The sequence below is a fragment of the Manis javanica genome, chromosome 3 (genome assembly GCF_040802235.1).
Source record: "Manis javanica isolate MJ-LG chromosome 3, MJ_LKY, whole genome shotgun sequence".
NCBI lineage: Eukaryota > Metazoa > Chordata > Mammalia > Pholidota > Manidae > Manis > Manis javanica.
In genome coordinates this window covers 133,842,768-133,860,802 of record NC_133158.1, presented here as the reverse complement: position 1 = coordinate 133,860,802, position 18,035 = coordinate 133,842,768, and the positions used below count along the sequence as shown (strand labels likewise).

Genomic DNA, 18,035 nt, shown 5'->3' with positions numbered 1-18,035 from the left:
GAAAAATACCCCAGATTAACTGAAGTCCGGGTTCTGAATATGATGGGCTTTTTTGGCAGGTATTGGAAATCTAGCATGATGTTCCTTTTTGTGGACAGAATTTGACAACCATTTGACAATTCTTGTAGTAGAGTTCAGTGTGAGTACGAAGGCAAAGGCTTTGGGACTTTTGCAAGTGCAGGAAGGTAATATACATCTAGGAAGCAGAGTTATTACACAAATAAGCAACTCATGAAAAGAACAGAGCAATGTCCAAGTATCCACCTGGGAAAAAAAGAAATCTGAAAGAAAAAAAAAAAGGGAGGAAGGAGTACAATGGCCCATGTGTGTGGTAGCTAACCTCTGAGATGTCTCTGGGTAACGAAAAAAGAAGCTGGAAAAAAATCCAGACTTTATACAGAGAAAGCATATGAAAGACTGAGAGGAAAAGAGAATAGCAGCATCCAAGGACATTTAGGACTTGTTTCAAGACAAAAAGGAATCTGTGATAGAGCCCGCTGTTTTGGGCATCAAAGCAGGTCATTAGCAGGGTGAGGGGCAGGTGATTTGAACTGCCAATCAAGAGCTTCCTCCTCTGGGCTTCCACCTTGGGGTCCCTGTGTCTTTATCTAGGGATTGCATTGTCAACGGAAGCTGCTTATGAATGAAAAAGGTTTATGAAGATGGGACTCCGAAGATGTCTTTATTTTAAAGGATTTTTAAAAGTACTGCTCCTTCTGTTGTTTCTCATAAATCACCAAGTGTCTGCCTACTGAGGTTATCTGACAATTCTGCCCCAGCGCTTCAATCTATTGTCTAGAAAGTGAGTCGCCAAATATCATAGGGAAAGCTATTTAATTTTAATTTCCCATATTTTTCAAATGAGATTCGGACCTGGCATTTAAAGGTTCCATCACCACAACTTTAACTATATTTCATATTTTTAAACAGTGATTGAGGCTTAACAAATGCTACAGGAAAATTTAGAAATCCACTTTTTAGCACAGCACTCTAACATAAAACCACTCATTCCTTTGGGTTCTCCAAGCTTTCTTTATTGGCCCAAAGAACCACCTACCATGAGCAGACAGCCTTGGGGGAAGAGGGTGGAGGAGGCAGCTTTTCAATTCACTTTTCACATAATCTGAATGATGTGTTCTGCGTCATTGACAAGCCAAGTACGAAGTTATGGAAAAAGAAGATGCCTGCCCTCAAAGAAATTACACGCCTTCAGGATGGGTAAGAATTACTACATCATGAAAAAAAAAACCCGGAGGCGGGTTCTAGGGGCGCTGTTGATGCTCCTGCGCAGACGCCCTCCGCTGCCTGAGTTCAGCGGCAGCTGCCCTGGGCGTTTTCGCAGCTGCAGCTGCGTTTGCCCCACGGGCTTCTCGTGACTTCTCTGCGGGGTCTCACTGACCCAGGGTGGCTTACTGACCTGTGTGTAGAAAGGTTCCAGGGGTGCAGGGGATTGAAATGACACCCCAGAGGCAACATTCGACCAGTAAGAAGAGGGTGTTTATGGAGAAGGACCTCAGCCTCCCCCAGCCCTCATAGGTGCCAGTGGGATCGGGCCCTGTTGCCTTCAGCGGTAACCAGTGGTAACCCCCTTCTGGAATCTGTTTACTGGATTCGCCCTTCCTCGCCTTGCTTTACCCACTCCCTCACCTGTACTTCCTGAGAATGTGTCCCAGTGAAATGGGGCTGCAGGTGGGCACATACAGGGTGATGCAGCCACGGGGGTCAATGGGATCACCTGTGCCTTGTGCAGAATGAGAAGTGAGGGGAGTACCCTACCCCGCAAACCTGAGGAGGAGAACTAGAGAAAGGGGAGCCACTGTGACATAAAAAAGTGACCAGTCACTTCGAAGCCAAGGAAAGCTTCAGCAGGGTCTAGTGAGATAAAGACTTAATGTGTCTTTGTCGAAAAAAACAGACAAAATGAAGCTTTGTTTGGAGGAGTCAGGAAAGCCTACGAAGGGTGGGGGCAGAAGGCAGCTTCTCTTTTTTGATTTGGATGCTGCTGAGATGTGTGTATTCAGTTTGTGAAAAACATGAAATTGCATATTTATTATATACACACTTTTTTGCACTGTTACATATTAATAAAAAGTGCAAAAAAAATAGGTGGGTCCAGTTTTGCTGGAGTGGCTAGAAACCAGATGACAGTAGGTCATAGAGCAGGGCATGAAGAAGGAAAAACAGAATACCCTGAAGAAGGCATCAATTCTCTATTGCTGGATCAAAAACCACCCCAAAACTTAGGGGCTATGACAGTGACCATTTGATTTGCTTATAATTCTATGGGTCAGCAATGTGGTCTGGGATCAGCCGAGCAGTTCTGTTGAATGCTGAAGCCCATGCATCTTACACTGGAACTTGATTAGTCCCACATTTTGATCTCATGCACCTGGGGTTGCAGGGAAGGCTCCAGGGACTTGGAAAGGGATAAAGGGCAGTCTGAGAGCCATGGCCACATGCTGAGCCTTGGCATTTGTTTGGGTCCCTGAGCTACAGTGCACCAGCTAGAACATGTAAAGGGCTTAGAAGAGGCCCTGGTCACTAATATTAGCTAGTATTGTAATTGTTATTGGTAGCAGAAGTAATATTGTGGTTTTCTGGTTCCTACTGTACTGTCTTAGAGACCAGCATTTATTATACTGCAGTCTTCACTGTTCTCTCCAGCTTGGTAAAATTCCTACACTTACCTCCAAACACGTCCTATTTTCAGAATGGAAGTAGCTTTGCTCTCAGTTCACTAAAATAGGAGTACCACAAAGGTGGGGCAACTGGTTGGACTTGTTCACTGATGCAACCCAGCACCCGTACTGGGTCTTGCTCATTATGTGCTTAATACAGTGCCATATTGGTCTTCTAATCACAATTTCATGCCCCATAAGTGAGAGGACTGGGACAGCAGGGGGCTCTGTGACTCTGAAATTGACCCTTATGGGGGTCTACACTAGGGTGCGGGGAAGGGCTGCGCAGGCACATGTTTCTGTCTAGCTCAGAGGTACAGCACACTGGCTCTAAAACCCCATGTGGAGACTGAAGAATCATTTTCAAATAGAGGGACAGTGCTGATTTCACTCTTTCAGTTGTTTAATTGGTAAATGTTTACATTTTCAAAAAAGCAGTTAAGGGACCAGGCACAGAAAGCCCTGATTGTGAGGCACAGAATGGATAAATGTTATCATTTCCAAAGCTTCACAGATGAAACATTCAGGGAAACTGAGTTTCTTGAGCTCACAGTTGTCATTCTGAACACAAACCCCTAGGCCTCGTTTATATGACACTTTAGTTAGAAACATTACCAGCCATGCTTGCCTATGAGTACTCAGCTGGGAGAAGCTTGCTTTAGCTGATATTTCTTTCCAGAACCAAAACCCATACAATTTTCACTCCTGAAAGGACCTGACCTTGTTCTTAGAATAAACCCATTCTAGAATGTTAGGCCCTGGATAGGGAGACTTGAAAACCTTGTCTATGGAAGATATTAAAACACAGAAATATGTTTGGTTGAGGTACTCTGCTCTCTCTGGAGAAAGGCTCAGTGAGCTTTTCTTAAAGATGGTAAGTATTTCAGGATTTGTAGATCATTTGGTCTTGAAGCATGTAAATGAATAGGTATGGCAGTGTTCCAATAAAACTTTTTTTACAAAAACAGAAGGCCCAGCTTTAGTTTGCCAAACCCTCCTGTAAAAGTGAGGCTAGGAGCCTGAGTTCTCTCCAGAATATGAGGATTCTGAATGGATGTTCATCACCAAGTCTTTGTTTTTTGTGTCAGAGAGATGTGTGCTCTAGCTGCAATACTTTGGTATGGATTTCTAGAGTGGGTTAGGAGGATATCAGTACCTTTTGCCCAGACCATTTTATGTGAAGAATCCAAGTGGAATATACATTAGGAGGACGTGATGTTTTATTTTCTAGCTTTAAGCACAAGCAGGATGACATTCATGTAAGTATATTTATCTAGAATAAAGTGAACAATTATAACTGTTTGGGAATAGGAGAAAGTAATTCAATACACATTTTGGTTGGATTGCCATCCTAGTCTCTGACTTTAAAACTTAAAAGTTTAAAATGATTACTGTGACAAGTTTTCACTTATGTTATGTTTGATTACTTTCTATTTTTAAGTTAAAAATTAAAGACGGTATTAAGGAAAATTAACCTATAAGAAACTATGCCATAACATTTTTGATTCCTTTTATGAATTCTTCCAAACTCTGGTCAAAGCCAATAATATCTCACATGTGAACTGAATGCCATTAGGGATCACATTATGGTAACTGCCCTCCTAAAAATAATGGAAGTCCATTGATTATTCACCTGCAACTTTTTGATAAACGAATAAATTTCTTTTTCAGTGAATTTCTAGATTCAAGAATTTCTCAAGGTTTATACCTGGCAAAACCCATTTTAAAACTTCCCAACTGCCAGGAGTAATTGGCTCAGAAGATCTAACGAGGAAATAAAAATGTATTCCTAAGCATACTTAAAATCCCTTAGTATCTGCTCGTTTTTATACAAGAGTGAGTAGAGAGGATGAGAAGCCATGAAGAGCCGTGTCACAAGTGGGTGGTGACAGGTGACTGAAAACACTCAAGTGCCCCATCCGATCAGGGATGTTACAAAGAACGATTAGCTCTGTTAAAAAATAATAAATTAGCTCAGTCACTTAAAAGTGTGAGTTAAACTGAAGACGTATTGTAGAAGCCTAATTTTGTGTTTTCTAGAAAGCTTTTTCTTGTCCTCTGAAATGTTTTACATAATAAGGAGGTGCTCTGGTTGGCGACAGAGGTTGAAGGAATCAGGAATGAGAAGATTCAGAAAGAACTGAAGGTTCTTCATGATATAAAATCTGTTCCGTCCGTACTCTTACAACTGAAGAAAGACTTCTCTGCTTTATCATCTGGAAGGCTACTAATTCATGACATAGTACAATTTCCCAAGTTATTATGTAAGTGATTAATGGCTCATCTTTTTGACTACTGGCAGATAAAATTTCCTTGGGAAGGTGCTATTTAAAATAAAACCGATATTTTGTTTTATAATATGCTACCCAATTATCTAACGACCAGTTCTCCAAGCCTCTCTGTGAGTCACCGAACAGACACATGGTACAGAGCAAATGCCTGTACCAGACCTGCTACGTTGAGGGAGTATCCTCCCATAGCTATGCTTGGCCAGTCGAAGAGCTTTAATAGGCCATAACCACTCTTTACCCTTCATTTCTTATAATCACAGAACTTTTCCTTCTTGAAAACAAAAATTTTTGCAAAGATTATCAGAGATTAATGAAACCCTAACACATTTCCTTGTTAGATCCTCAGGTACAGCATTTATATATATATCAGAAGATTATAGTCAATTTGAAAGGTTGAACATATTCATACATAACAGTTTTTCAAAGCTTTGAATCATTTGCACTTTAAAGTTTGTATCAGACATTGCAATATTAAAGGTAAATTATTTGAACTTCTATTAGGTAGTAATGATGTCAGAGAATTAGAGGTATTAGATCATACAGTAATATTTCCTGTCCACATCCCATGTGATTTTTGCAGAAGCTGCACTATGTAAACAGCTATTGCAAAACAGGCAATTATTGCACAGAATTTTCCACAAAATCCATCCCAAATCCTGTAGCCTTTCACTTTTGCCACTGAGCATCTTGTTTTTGAGAATATACAGTAGAAAAGAAACTTGCCACAGAAACCAGCAGTAAGGTTTCAATTTTGTACCTTCTTCATTTCATAAGCTCTCTCCACCTCAGTCATTCATCCAACAAACATTTATGGAGCATTTTCTATGTGCCAGGTACTCTTCCAGCCTCTGGGGATACATTACGAACACAGGGAAGTCCCTGTCCCATGGAGCTTATATTCCAGTAGGGGGAGACAGACGAGCACAAATACATGATATCACAGGGTTCAAAAGAGCTTATCTGTCTGAAATCTATTTACTGCATCTCCTGTTTGGGCAATGATGAAGTGAAAGGAGAGGCCAATAATGGACTGCAGCCATTCCATTAGTCCAGTTCCACCATCTATAAAATGGGTGAACATAAGTGAGTCTTTGAACCAATCTAGGCCTCAGTTTTCTCATCTATAAAATGGGGAGAGGTTGGATTAAGTGATTTTTTTTTTTTAAGAGAAAGGGATATTTTAGGCTTTTATTTTTCATGGTTTTATGGGAGCATTTTGCAAAAGATCAAGAGCCAGTTTGTTCCATGATTTTAAAAATATTTAAAAATAAAAGATATGAAATCGTTTGGTATTTCAATATTCTGAGCCCTCTAAGTGCCAATCAAACTTGATAAACAGCAAATGTCTCATTTATAACTGCAATAGAATGAAGTCATTTTACCATCTTCAGCCATCTGAGAAGTAACTCATTAATAAAGCATATTCATTTCACTGTTGGTTACATAGACCACCTCACTTGTGCAATGTTCTCTAGCTGTAAATTCTCTGCTGGGTATGTCTCCCTCCCACAAACCCAGATCACTGACTTTGTGTCCTGTTTAACATTTTTCACCAGATTATTAGCTCCATGAAAACAGAGATTGGGTCCCTGCTTCTTTGAAGAACAATTCTAACAAGATTCTTTCCATGTAATCCATAGACATGTGATCAATGTATCTACACCATGTTTTAGGGGCACAGGACTTTCGGGAATCCACAGCTCTTCAGGCTATAAAAACAGATTTGCTTAGTAAAATTAGAGCTATGGTGTACCAACGGGTATGATAACATCCAAAAAGGAACACTGTATTTCCACAACAATTCACAGATTAGGACAATGTGAATTAATAACTATCTTAACCTCTTTGGAAGCCCTGGTGGAATGTTAATGTATATTTAATAATGTTAGCTAAGTAGTAGCATGTATTTTGCAAATGACTAATTTTTCTTAAGGAAGATAACATAGCTGGAGAGCTGAATGTCAAATAAGGTTAGGCTCATACTTATTAACTTGGTAGGAGTTCTGAAGCCTCTGATGCTCTCAAAAGACTCATTGCATTCACTGTTTGAATTTGAAATACAGAAATTCAAATTTCAATCAATCCAGCAACCAAGGATGATAGGACATTTTACAGGACTACAGGAAATCATCTTTTTCTTATCTGGATCAGATCCCTGTGGACACATGAGAGGTTTCTGAAGCCTGCATGCTCTGTCTTTGAGTTTTATGATTTGTTGTGTAATCAAATACCCTATGTATGTTTTCAAATTTATCAGCTGGGTCCTATCAAAAGGATACATCTTGAACGCAAAGTGAAATCTCTGCTTCAATATCTGAATTTCATTCCTTCCTCTTGCTCTGTGCTATCAAGATACACAGTGCCAATGTTATCAGAAGTGCCTAACATGGGCTGCTCTGTAGATAAAGTCTGCCCTGTCCTTTCAGTCGCTGGCCAGGAATAATGACCATGTCTTTGGTTGGGTGAACACTCCTACTTCAGGACCAGACAGGCAGGGGCATCCGATATGGCCCTGAAGAAACCTGAAGCATCATCTCCACATCTTCTAGTAATAAACAGTACCTCAGATGTATCTGTACGGACTGTGAGATGAGGACAGGTCCAGCAAGACATCAGCTGCATAAATGAAGGTCAGAGGAGAATAAGGAAGTTCAGACACTTTTTTGCAACCTAGATCACAGGTACAGGTAAATTCTTGTTAGCAAAGGACATGCACTTTGGTGTACATCATGGACTTTGAGTGTGTGTTTAAGTCTCTGTGTATGTCATGCCCGTAGGAATGCAGTCCCTTTTCCACAAAGATGGCTGTGAGGGATTATAAGGCCTTGCTGAATTCAATTCCTATCAGTACGGCTACAGCTCTTCCCAGCCAACACAAAAAGGCTCATGGGTTGGGTTAAAGAGTGGTCTTGGCTGTTAGGGTCTCCAGGAAGTCCCTGTGTGCACTTCCCAGGGTGGAAGTCCTTGAGCTGCAAATAAATATAACTCTTAAGTCCAAACCTCTGTGGGCACGATGGCTTCTTTTGTTCCAACAGAAGGCAGCAGGTTTTGTTCAGACAAGAAGTAAAAGGGGAATTGTACCAAGAACCCACGGATCTTTTTCAGTTCTTCCTCAGCTCTAATGGGATCTTCCTTTGCTAATATGGGCTTGCTTATGAAGTCTCTCAGTTGAATTAAATTGTGTACTTCATCACTGGGAAGGCACCGGAACACCTGATTAAAACACAGATAGGAAACTCAGTGATAAGTGTGAGAGAAAACATACTCCCTTTATGAAAAATCCTCATTCCAACAGAGAAAACCTTTGTTTCATGGAGCACATATTAGTTTTACATCGCAGCACAGGCCTGATTAAAGACTTGTTCTTTTATTTGCTACAAAGAGACTGTTAGATTACTTTCATCCTCCAAAAATCAAGAGAGATCCTCATATTTTATCTACACAAGTCATTAACCTCAGGATAAGGTCAAGGAATTTCACTGATGTTATTCCACATTCAAGTAAAATATCTGGATAATAATCATACAAATCCTGAATATCAGCATAATCATCCTGAATTTTACTAGAGGTTCTAGTCTCAGAAAAGAATTACACATTTTTTCTTTAACTTTTTATTTTGTATGTACAGATGTACAGTTCATATCTGAAGTTACCAATATCTTTTAAATATCTTAAAAAACTTTTAAATTATCAAGTATGCATGTTTTCTAATTGAAAATGAGTTTCACACATCACAACACTTCACTCCTGAATACTTCAGCAAGTATTTCTTAAAAACAAGGATGTGTGCATATATAACCACAAAACCATTTTCACACCTCAGAAAAAAAATTCCATGCCATTTAAGATATGGCCCATATTTGATTTACCTGATTTATTTATATATATATATTTCATATACTTATATATTACATGTTATATATTTACTTCCCAAATGTCTTTCAAGCTGTTACCCTCCAAGTCCAGGATACAAACAGTACAGGATATGTGCACTGCATTTTTAAAATTACATTCTAAAAGATTCCACACACATGACCTATTTGATCACAGCCTTCAGTATGAAATATGGCTATGTAGATAGTTGTCATGTTTCATAGGAATGATGAATTCTCTGTGCTGGACTCTGGAAGTCATGAAAAGTATACCTTCTTACCCAGTTTCTGATTAGATGGTCAACAGATCTCATCTTGAATATTTTCTATGACAGAAAGTTGGGTACTTCATGAAGTAATCTGTTTCACTGATGGAAAATTCTTAACTCTTGTACAGTCTTTGTCATAACCAATGGATAGAACTTACCAGAAGATGTATTTGTCCTCCCTAACAAATGGAGCTGGTTTTAATACAGTTTTCCAAAATTAGAGTTATCCAACAAAGGAAGTATCTCTTTATTAATAAGCTTCATCATAAGGATGGATACCATTGAGTATGCACCATGTACTAAATATATTTAATAGACTATTTTCTCTCTTCATAACCACTCCACTGAATATTCCCTCCAATTTATAGGAAAGGAAGGCTAAGAAAGTCAAGTCACTACACACTGTTATATCATTGGCAACTGGGTGAGCTGGACTGAATCCAGGTCTGACTCATTTTTCCATCCCATCGGCCTCTTTTCTCTTTGTCACTAAATATTTACAAAGGCTGGGTTACCACCTGCTAAAGATACTTATGATGGGATTTGTGAATCAGATGACAGATCAGAAGGCCACTAAAGTCTCTTCTAAAGTATAATACATGGTGCTTTTTGATTCTCTGTTTTTTAATGTCTGTAAAGAGGTATTTTATTACAACTTGGGAGTGCACTGTTTTTTTACTCATTAAGAATACCAGTAATATGCAGAAGTAATGATGTGCTTTTGTGATATGATTCAATTATAAAAAAGGGTGGGGAGATATGCGAACCTCACCTTATCATAAATTGTAGCATTTCGAGCTGCAGTTGCAACCCACACCTTCTTGAAGAATTTGTCACTCACTGGATCCTGAATGTTTTCACTTGGGTCAGAAAGATAGCCAAGGACAACCCTGAAATACAAGTGCCCTCCAAAATGAGTGAGATAAAGCAATTTGCTGTAGGTATTGTTTCTAATGGTAATGTAATTGAGGCATTCAACCACAGAAGTCCATTTTCTTTAAGTAAATCAAAGGAAGACACTAAAAGTGAGTGTGAGTGTGTCTATATAAAAAACTTCAGCTGCAACTATTTACAATAGCCAAGAAATGGAAGCAACCTAAGTGTCCATCAGTAGATGAATGGATAAAGAAGATGTGGTACATATACACAATGCAATATTATTCAGCCATAAGATGAAAACAAATCCTACCATTTGCAACAACATGGATGGAGCTAGAGGGTATTATGCTCAGTGAGATAAGCCACGTGGAAGGAGACAAGTATCAAATGATTTCACTCATCTGTGGAGTATAAGAACAAAGAAAAAAACTGAAGGAACAAAACAGCAGCAGACTCACAGAACCTAAGAATGGATTAATAGTTACCAAAGGAAAAGGGACTGGGGAGGATGGGTGGGAAGGGGGGATAAGGGGGAAAAGGGGCATTATGATTAGCAGATATAATGTAGCGGGGGGGGGGGCCCAGGGGGGCTGTACAACACAGAGATGACAAGTAGTGATTCTATAGTATCTTACTATGCTGATGGACAGTGACTGTAATGGGGTATGTGGGGGGGACTTGATGATGAGGGGAATATAGTAACCATAATGTTGCTCATGTAATTGTAGATTAATGATACCAAGAAAAAAATTCATGGAGACATTCAGCCTAGTGACTATAGATAATAACATTGTATTGCATTTTTGAAAGTTGCTAAGAGTAAATCTTAAAAGTTCTCATCACAAAACATTTATATGTATGGTGATGGGTGTTAATTAAAATTATTGTGATCATATTACAATATACACAAATATAGAATCATTATATTTTATACCTGAAACTTATAATTTATGTTAATTATATCAATAAAATTGTCCTTTAAAAAAAAAAACCTAAGCAGCAAAATACAGAAAACCCTTAGTTGCCATGATGCTTGAAAGTTTTAGATGTTGGATAGAGGAAAAGACCTCAACTTTGTTTTAAAAGAGTCCTTGTAATGTGGCCCAAGGAGATGACAACCTTGGAGGATAGGGCTAGCATTAAAATTTGTGCCAGCAAATGTGTTATGCCCTTTCCAAGAACTATGTTAGTAATTCCTCAACAACCTTACGAAGGAGCAACTATTACAACCATTACTATCTTCATTTTACAGATAAGGGAACTAAGGCATATAGAGAGTAAATAACTTGTTCAAGGTTGTACAGCTGGTAAGTGGTGGATCCGGGACTCCAACTAGGACCCTCTGACACCCAAACTTGTGCTCATACCTTGGTGACATGGTCTCTCTTCATTCCTTCCTCCCTCCCTCCCTCCCTCCCTTCCTTCCTTGGTCCAAGAACCCTTCTGGGGAACAGAAATGAATAGGAAAGACATGGGGCCTTTCTGGGGAGGGTAAAATTTGGTGGGTGAGATCAACAATGAATAAATAACCACCCTCAAAAGAAAGTAATTAGAATTGTGATAAATTGCTTTAAGAGTATGACAGAGGAGTAGTCAGAGAGGCTTTTCCTTCCCCTACCTGTTTGCCTAACCCTACCTACCATCTATTAGTATTCTATAAAGGTCACCTCTATAAAACTGCATGGCTTCCCCTACTCCCACCTCCCTGTCAATCCTGGGAGATCTGACATTCTTTCACTACCCCACTATACTTCATATATGTTTTGTTTTTACTAGACCACCTGCAATGCTTTATGTACTTCTGTTTTAACAGGTCCATGTCCCACTTCTATCTAGCATGTCAATTCTTCAAGAGAACATGACTTGGCTACACTAATATCCCCAGAGTTCCTGGCATAAAAGAAACCATGTACTAGATGTTGTCTGAGTTGATCATATATAACAGGGGACTAGCAATAACAAGAAACTCTCAAGCAAAGCAAGACAAGTTTTAGAACTCATATTTGAAAATTATGTTGAAAAACCCTTGTACTTATTTAGAAAGCCTTAGGGTTAAAAAGCATTTGCACCTTAATCCTATGAGGTAGATGGTACATGATTTCTATTTTGCAGATGGGAAACTAAAGTTTGGAGACATGCTAGCAATAGAGGTAGAATTGCAAACTGAGTCCAAAGCCCTTTTCTCATATGTCTGGCAGGTTCAAAGAATACCAAAAAGACTTGTGTTCCACTTGAAATAGAATAGGGAAATAAATAGTCCTTAGAAAGACTTTGGCTTTTCCATTGAGTGGATCTGGGATGTAGTGCAGACACTGGAGCAGAGGAGTGTCAGGACCTGACTCATGTGCTGAAATACGGCTGCTGTATTATGAACAGAGAGGACAAGGGTTGAAGCAGGGAGATCTTGCAGTGAGGAGTTACTGAAGTAATCTAAGTGAGAGATGATGGTGGCTTGACAGGTGGAGAGGATGGCAGAGCCAACAGGTTTTACTAATAGAGTAGATGCAGGGTGTAAGAAAAAATGAGGCAGAGAGCAGAGAGAGGATTAAAGATGGTAGCATGAGAGGTGAGACAGAGGCTTCCTCCTAAAACTGCATATAATATGAAAATATAATTAATACAACTAATCCTGAAAGAGCAACAGGAAGTACGACTGTGCCAAACTGCATACACCTGGAGAAAAGAATAAACCTCGTGGAACAGGGTAACGTACCAAAGCCATGGCCCAGCGGGACCCAAGCCCCTCCCCCACCCCAGCTCACTGGTGGGAGGAAGAGAAATGGAGCAGGGAGGGAGTGGAGGCCTGGGACTGCTGAACACCTAGCTCCGGAGATCTGCTCTGGGAGCAAAAACCTACATTTCATGGTGCCTGCAAGGTACTCTCATGATTAGGGGTTTGGAAAGCTAATACAGGAAGGATTCCTGGAGAGACTGAGATTCCAGCCACTTGTGGAAAGCAGGGATCCAGGGATCCATATCCGGCTGCTCTGGGACAAAAGAAAGGCAGGCAGTCTGAGAAACTTCCTAACAGCAAGAGAACTGCTAAAGGGGCAAGGATTGCACAGAGCTTACTGCTCAGGAGAAAGGACAGGTAGACAAAATTGTCTGGGTGCACTCTGCCAAGCAGGTTGGGAGCTTTCATGATATTCAGGCACTCCAGCTCCCTGGCTGGCTGCACAGCTCCAAGGACCCACTCCGTGATATGAAGCCTACTGCGCCCTTCTCCCAGCTAGCCCCACCTGGCTTACAAACTGGCAAACATTACCCTAGCATTAGGCCAGCTAGAGGGAAGACCTGTCTATAGCAACTACAAACACAAAGCATAGAGGCTTATACCTGTGTGCTCAGCCCACTGGTTCAGGCATAGCAGCTGGGAAGCAGGAAACAGCTCTTTCCTCCCGCCCGCAGGCACTAATATCGCACCTCTGTGACCTCTGACATTGCTACAGGGGTTGAGCAGCTTCAGAGAGTAGAGCTTCTGGACACTAGAGGGTACCATATACAAATATGAAATGCCAAAGGAACCTGGTTCAAAGTAAAATTATGAATACAACTCCTGAGAAAATTTTAAATGACATTGACCTCATGAATCTTCCTGGAAGGGATTTCAAAATAAAAATCATTAACCTGCACATGGAAGAACAGAAAAATATTCAAGAACTCAGGAATGAGTTCCAGTCGGAGACACAATCACTGAAGAGCACAATGGAGGGTATTAAAAGCAGATTAGATATGGTGTAGGAGATGATAAATGAAATAGAAACTAGAGTGGAGGAATACAAAGAAGCTGAGGCATAGAGAACAAAAGGATCTGTAAGAATGAAATAATATTGAGAGAACAGTGTGACCAATCCAAATTGAACAATATTCACATTATAGGGGTACCAGAAGAAGGAGTGAGAGAAAAAGGGATAGAAAGTGTCTTTGAGGGGGTAATTGCTAAAAACTTCCCCAGTCTGGGGAAGGAGATAGTCTCTCAGGCCATGGAGGTGCACAGATCTCCCAACACAAGGGACCCAAGGAAAAAAACACCAAGACATATAGTAATTAAAATGGCAAACATCAAGGATAAGGACAGACTATTAAAAGAAGCCAGAGAGAGAAATAAGATCACATACAAAGGAAAGCCCACCAGGCTATCATCAGACTTCTCAGAAGAAACCTTACAGGCCCTGAGGGAGAGGCATGATATATTTAATGCAATGAAGCCAAAGGACCTTGAACCAAGAATACTTTATCCAGCAAGACAATCATTTAAATTTGAAGGAGGGATTCAACAATTTCCAGATAAGCAAAAGCTGAGAGAATTTACCTCCCACAAACTATCTCTACAGTGTATTTTGGAGGGACTGCTATAGATGGAAGTGTTCCTAAGGTTTAATAGCTGTCACCAGAGGTAATAAAACCACAGTAAAGAAAGTAGTATAGCTAATTACTAAGCAAATGCAAAATTAAATTAACTATCCCCAAAGTCAATCAAGGGATAGACAAAGAGTACAGAATATGATGCCTAACATATAAAGAATGGAGGAGGAAGAAAAAGGAGGAGAAAAAAAAAGAACCTTTAGATTGTGTTTGTAATAGCATATTAAGTGAGTTAAGTTAGTCTCTTAGACAGTAAGGAAGTTAACCTTGAACCTTTGGTAACCACGAATCTAAAGCATGCAATGACAATAAGTACACACCTATCAATAATCATCCTAAATGTAAATGAACTGAATGCACCAATCAAAAGACATAGAGTCACTGAATGAATAAAAAACAAGACCCATCTATATACTACCTACAAGAGACTCACTTTAAACCGAAAGACATACAGAGATGAAAAGTGAAGGGATGGAAAAAGATATTTCATGCAACTAATAGGGAGAGAAAAGCTGGAGTTGCACTGCTTGTATCAGATAAAATTGACTCCAAAACAAAGAAAGTCACAAGAGACAAAGAAGGACATTACATAATGATAAAGGGGTCAATCCAACAAGAGGATATAACCATTATAAATATCTATGGCCCAACACAGGAGCACTTACATATGTGAAACAAATACTAACAGAATTAAAAGGGGAAATAGAATGCAATGCATTCATTCTACGAGACTTCAACACTCTACTCACTCCAAAGGACAGATTAACCAGACAGAAAATAAGTAAGGCACAGAGGCACTGAACAACACATTAGAACAGATGGACCTAACAGACATCTACAGAACTCTACACCCAAAAGCAGCAGAATACATATTCTTCACAAGTGCACATGGAACATTTTCAAGAATAGATCATATACTAGGCCACAGAAAGAGCTTCGGTGAATTCAAAATGATTGAAATTGTACCAACCAGTTTCTCAAACCACAAAGGTATGAAACTAGAAATAAATTACACAAAGAAAATTAAAAATCCCACAAACACATGGAGGCTTAACATCATGCTCCTAAAAAATCAATGGATCAATGACCAAATAAAAACAGAGACCAAGCAAAATATGGAGACAAATGACAACAATAATTCGACACCACAAAATCTGTGGGACGCAGCCAGTGCCATGCTAAGAGGAAAGTATATTGCAATACAGGCCTACATCAGGAAAGAAGAACAATCCCATATGAGCAGTGTAAACTCGCAATTAATGAAACTAGAAAAAGAAGAACAAATGAGGCCCAAAGTCAGTAGAAGGAGGGACATAATAAAGATTAGAGCAAAATAAATAAAATTGAGAAGAATAAAACAATAGAAAGAACCAATGAAAGCAAGAGCTGGTTCTTTGAGAAAATAAACAAAATAGATAAACCCCCAGCCAGACTTATCAAGATAAAAAGAGAGTCGACTCACATAAACAGGGTCAGAAATGAGAAAGGAAAAATCACTATGGAAACCACAGAAACACAAAGGATTATTAGAGAATACTATGAAAAATTGTATGCTAACAAAATGGATAACCTAGAAGAAATGGACAACTTTCTAGAAAAATACAACCTTCCAAGGCTGACCCAGAAAGAAACAGAAAATCTCAACAGACCAATTACCAGCAATAAAATTGAATTGGTTAACAAAGAACTACCTAAGAACAAAACTCCTGGACCAGATGGCTTCACTGCTGAATTTTATCAAACATTTAGTGAAGACCTAATACCCATCATCCTGAAAGTTTTCCAAAGAGTAGAAGAAGGGGGAATACTTCCAAACTCATTCTACAAGACCAGCATCACTCTAATACCAAAACCAGGCAGACACCAGAAAAAAAGAAAATTACACACCAATATCCCTGATGAACTTAGATGCAAAAATATTCAACAAAATATCAGCAAACTGAACTCAAAAATACATTAAAAAGATTATCCATCATGATCAAATAGGTTTATTCCAGGGGTGCAAGGATGGTACAACATTCAAAAATCCATCAACATCATCCACCACATCAACAAAAAGAAGGACAAAAACCACATGACTATCTCCATAGATGCTGAAAAATCATTCACCAAAATTCAACATCCACTCATGGTAAAAACTCTCAACCAAATGGGTATAGAGGGCAAGTAACTCAACATAATAAAGGCCATATATGACAAACCCACAGCCAACATCATACTTAACAGCGAGAAGCTGAAAGCTGTTCCTTTAAGATACAGAAAAAGACAAGGATGCCCACTCTCCCCACTTCTATTCAACATAGTACTGGAGGTTCTAACCATGGCAATCAGACAACACAAATAAAAGGCATCCAGATTGGCAAGGAAGAAGTTAAACTGCCCCTGTTTGCAGATGACATTATATTGTACATAAAAAACCCTAAAAATCCACTCCAAAACTACTAGATGTAATATCTGAATTCAGCAAAGTTGCAGGATACAAAATTAATATGCATAAATCTGTGGCATTCCTGTACACTAACAATGAGCTAGCAGAAAGAGAAATCAGGAAAACAACTCCATTTACAGTTGCATCAAAAACAATAAAATACCTAGGAATCAACCTAACCAAGGAAGTGAAAGACCTGTACTCTGAAGACTACAAGACACTCATGAGAGAAATTAAAGAAGATAGTAATAAATGGAAACACATCCCATGCTCATGGATAGGAAGAATTAGCATTGTCAAAATGACCATCCTGCCTAAAGCAATCTACAGATTTAATGCAAAATATACCAACAGCATTCTTCAACGAAATAGAGAAAATCGTTCTAAAATTCATATTGAACCACAAAAGACCCTGACTAGCCAAAGCAATCCTGAGAAGGAAGAATAAAGCAGGGAGGATTATGCTCTCCAACTTCAAGCTCTACTATAAAGCCACAGTAATCAAGACAATTTGGTATTGGCACAAGACCAGACCCACAGACCAATGGAACAGACTAGAGAGCCCTGATATAAACACAACCATATATGGTCAATTAATATATGATAAAGGAGCCATGAACATTCCATGGGGAAGTGACAGCCTTTTCAACAACTGGTGTTGGCAAAACCGGACAGCTACATGCCAGAGAATGAAACTGTATTATTGTTTAACCCCATACACAAAAGTATACTCGAAATGGATCAAAGACCTGAATGTAAGTCATGAAAACATAAAACTCTTAGTAGAAAACATAGGCAAAAATCCCCTGAATATAAGCATAAGCAACTTTTTCCTGAATGCATCTCCTCAAGCAAGGGAAACAAAAGCAAAAATGAACTCATGGGAGTACATCAAACTAAAAAGTTTCTGTATGGCAAAGGACACTATCAACAGAACAAAAAGGCATCCTATAGTATGGTAGAATATATTTGTAAATGACATACACAACAAGGGGTTAACATCCAAAATATATAAAGAACTCACATGGCTCAATACCCAAAAAAACAAAAAAACAGATTAATAAATGGGCAGAGGGTATGAAGAGACACTTCTCTCCAAAGAAGAAATTCAGATGGCCAACAGACACATGAAAAGATGATCCACATCATTAATCATCAGGGAAATGCAAATTAAAACCACAATGAGATATTACCTCACACCAGTAAGGATGGTCTGCATTGAAAAGACTAAGAACAACAAATGCTGGCAAGGA

General features: G+C 39.2%; 1 protein-coding gene across 6 annotated transcripts in view; it reads right to left on the bottom strand.

The window, feature by feature from the left end:
• Positions 1-3,063: 3,063 nt before the first annotated feature.
• Positions 3,064-18,035, bottom strand: part of PLD1 (phospholipase D1) — a 225,204-nt gene continuing 210,232 nt past the window's right edge. For 5 of the 6 annotated variants that reach the window (XM_037003125.2, XM_073232086.1, XM_073232087.1 and 2 more), the window contains 2 exons: positions 9,883-10,000; positions 3,064-8,182 (listed from right to left, as the gene is read on the bottom strand). In XM_037003125.2, coding sequence (XP_036859020.2) covers positions 7,958-8,182; positions 9,883-10,000 — 343 coding nt within the window. In that variant the 3' untranslated portion in view covers positions 3,064-7,957. The remainder of the gene's footprint in view (positions 8,183-9,882; positions 10,001-18,035) is intronic. The other variant, XM_073232089.1, reaches the window with a different exon arrangement.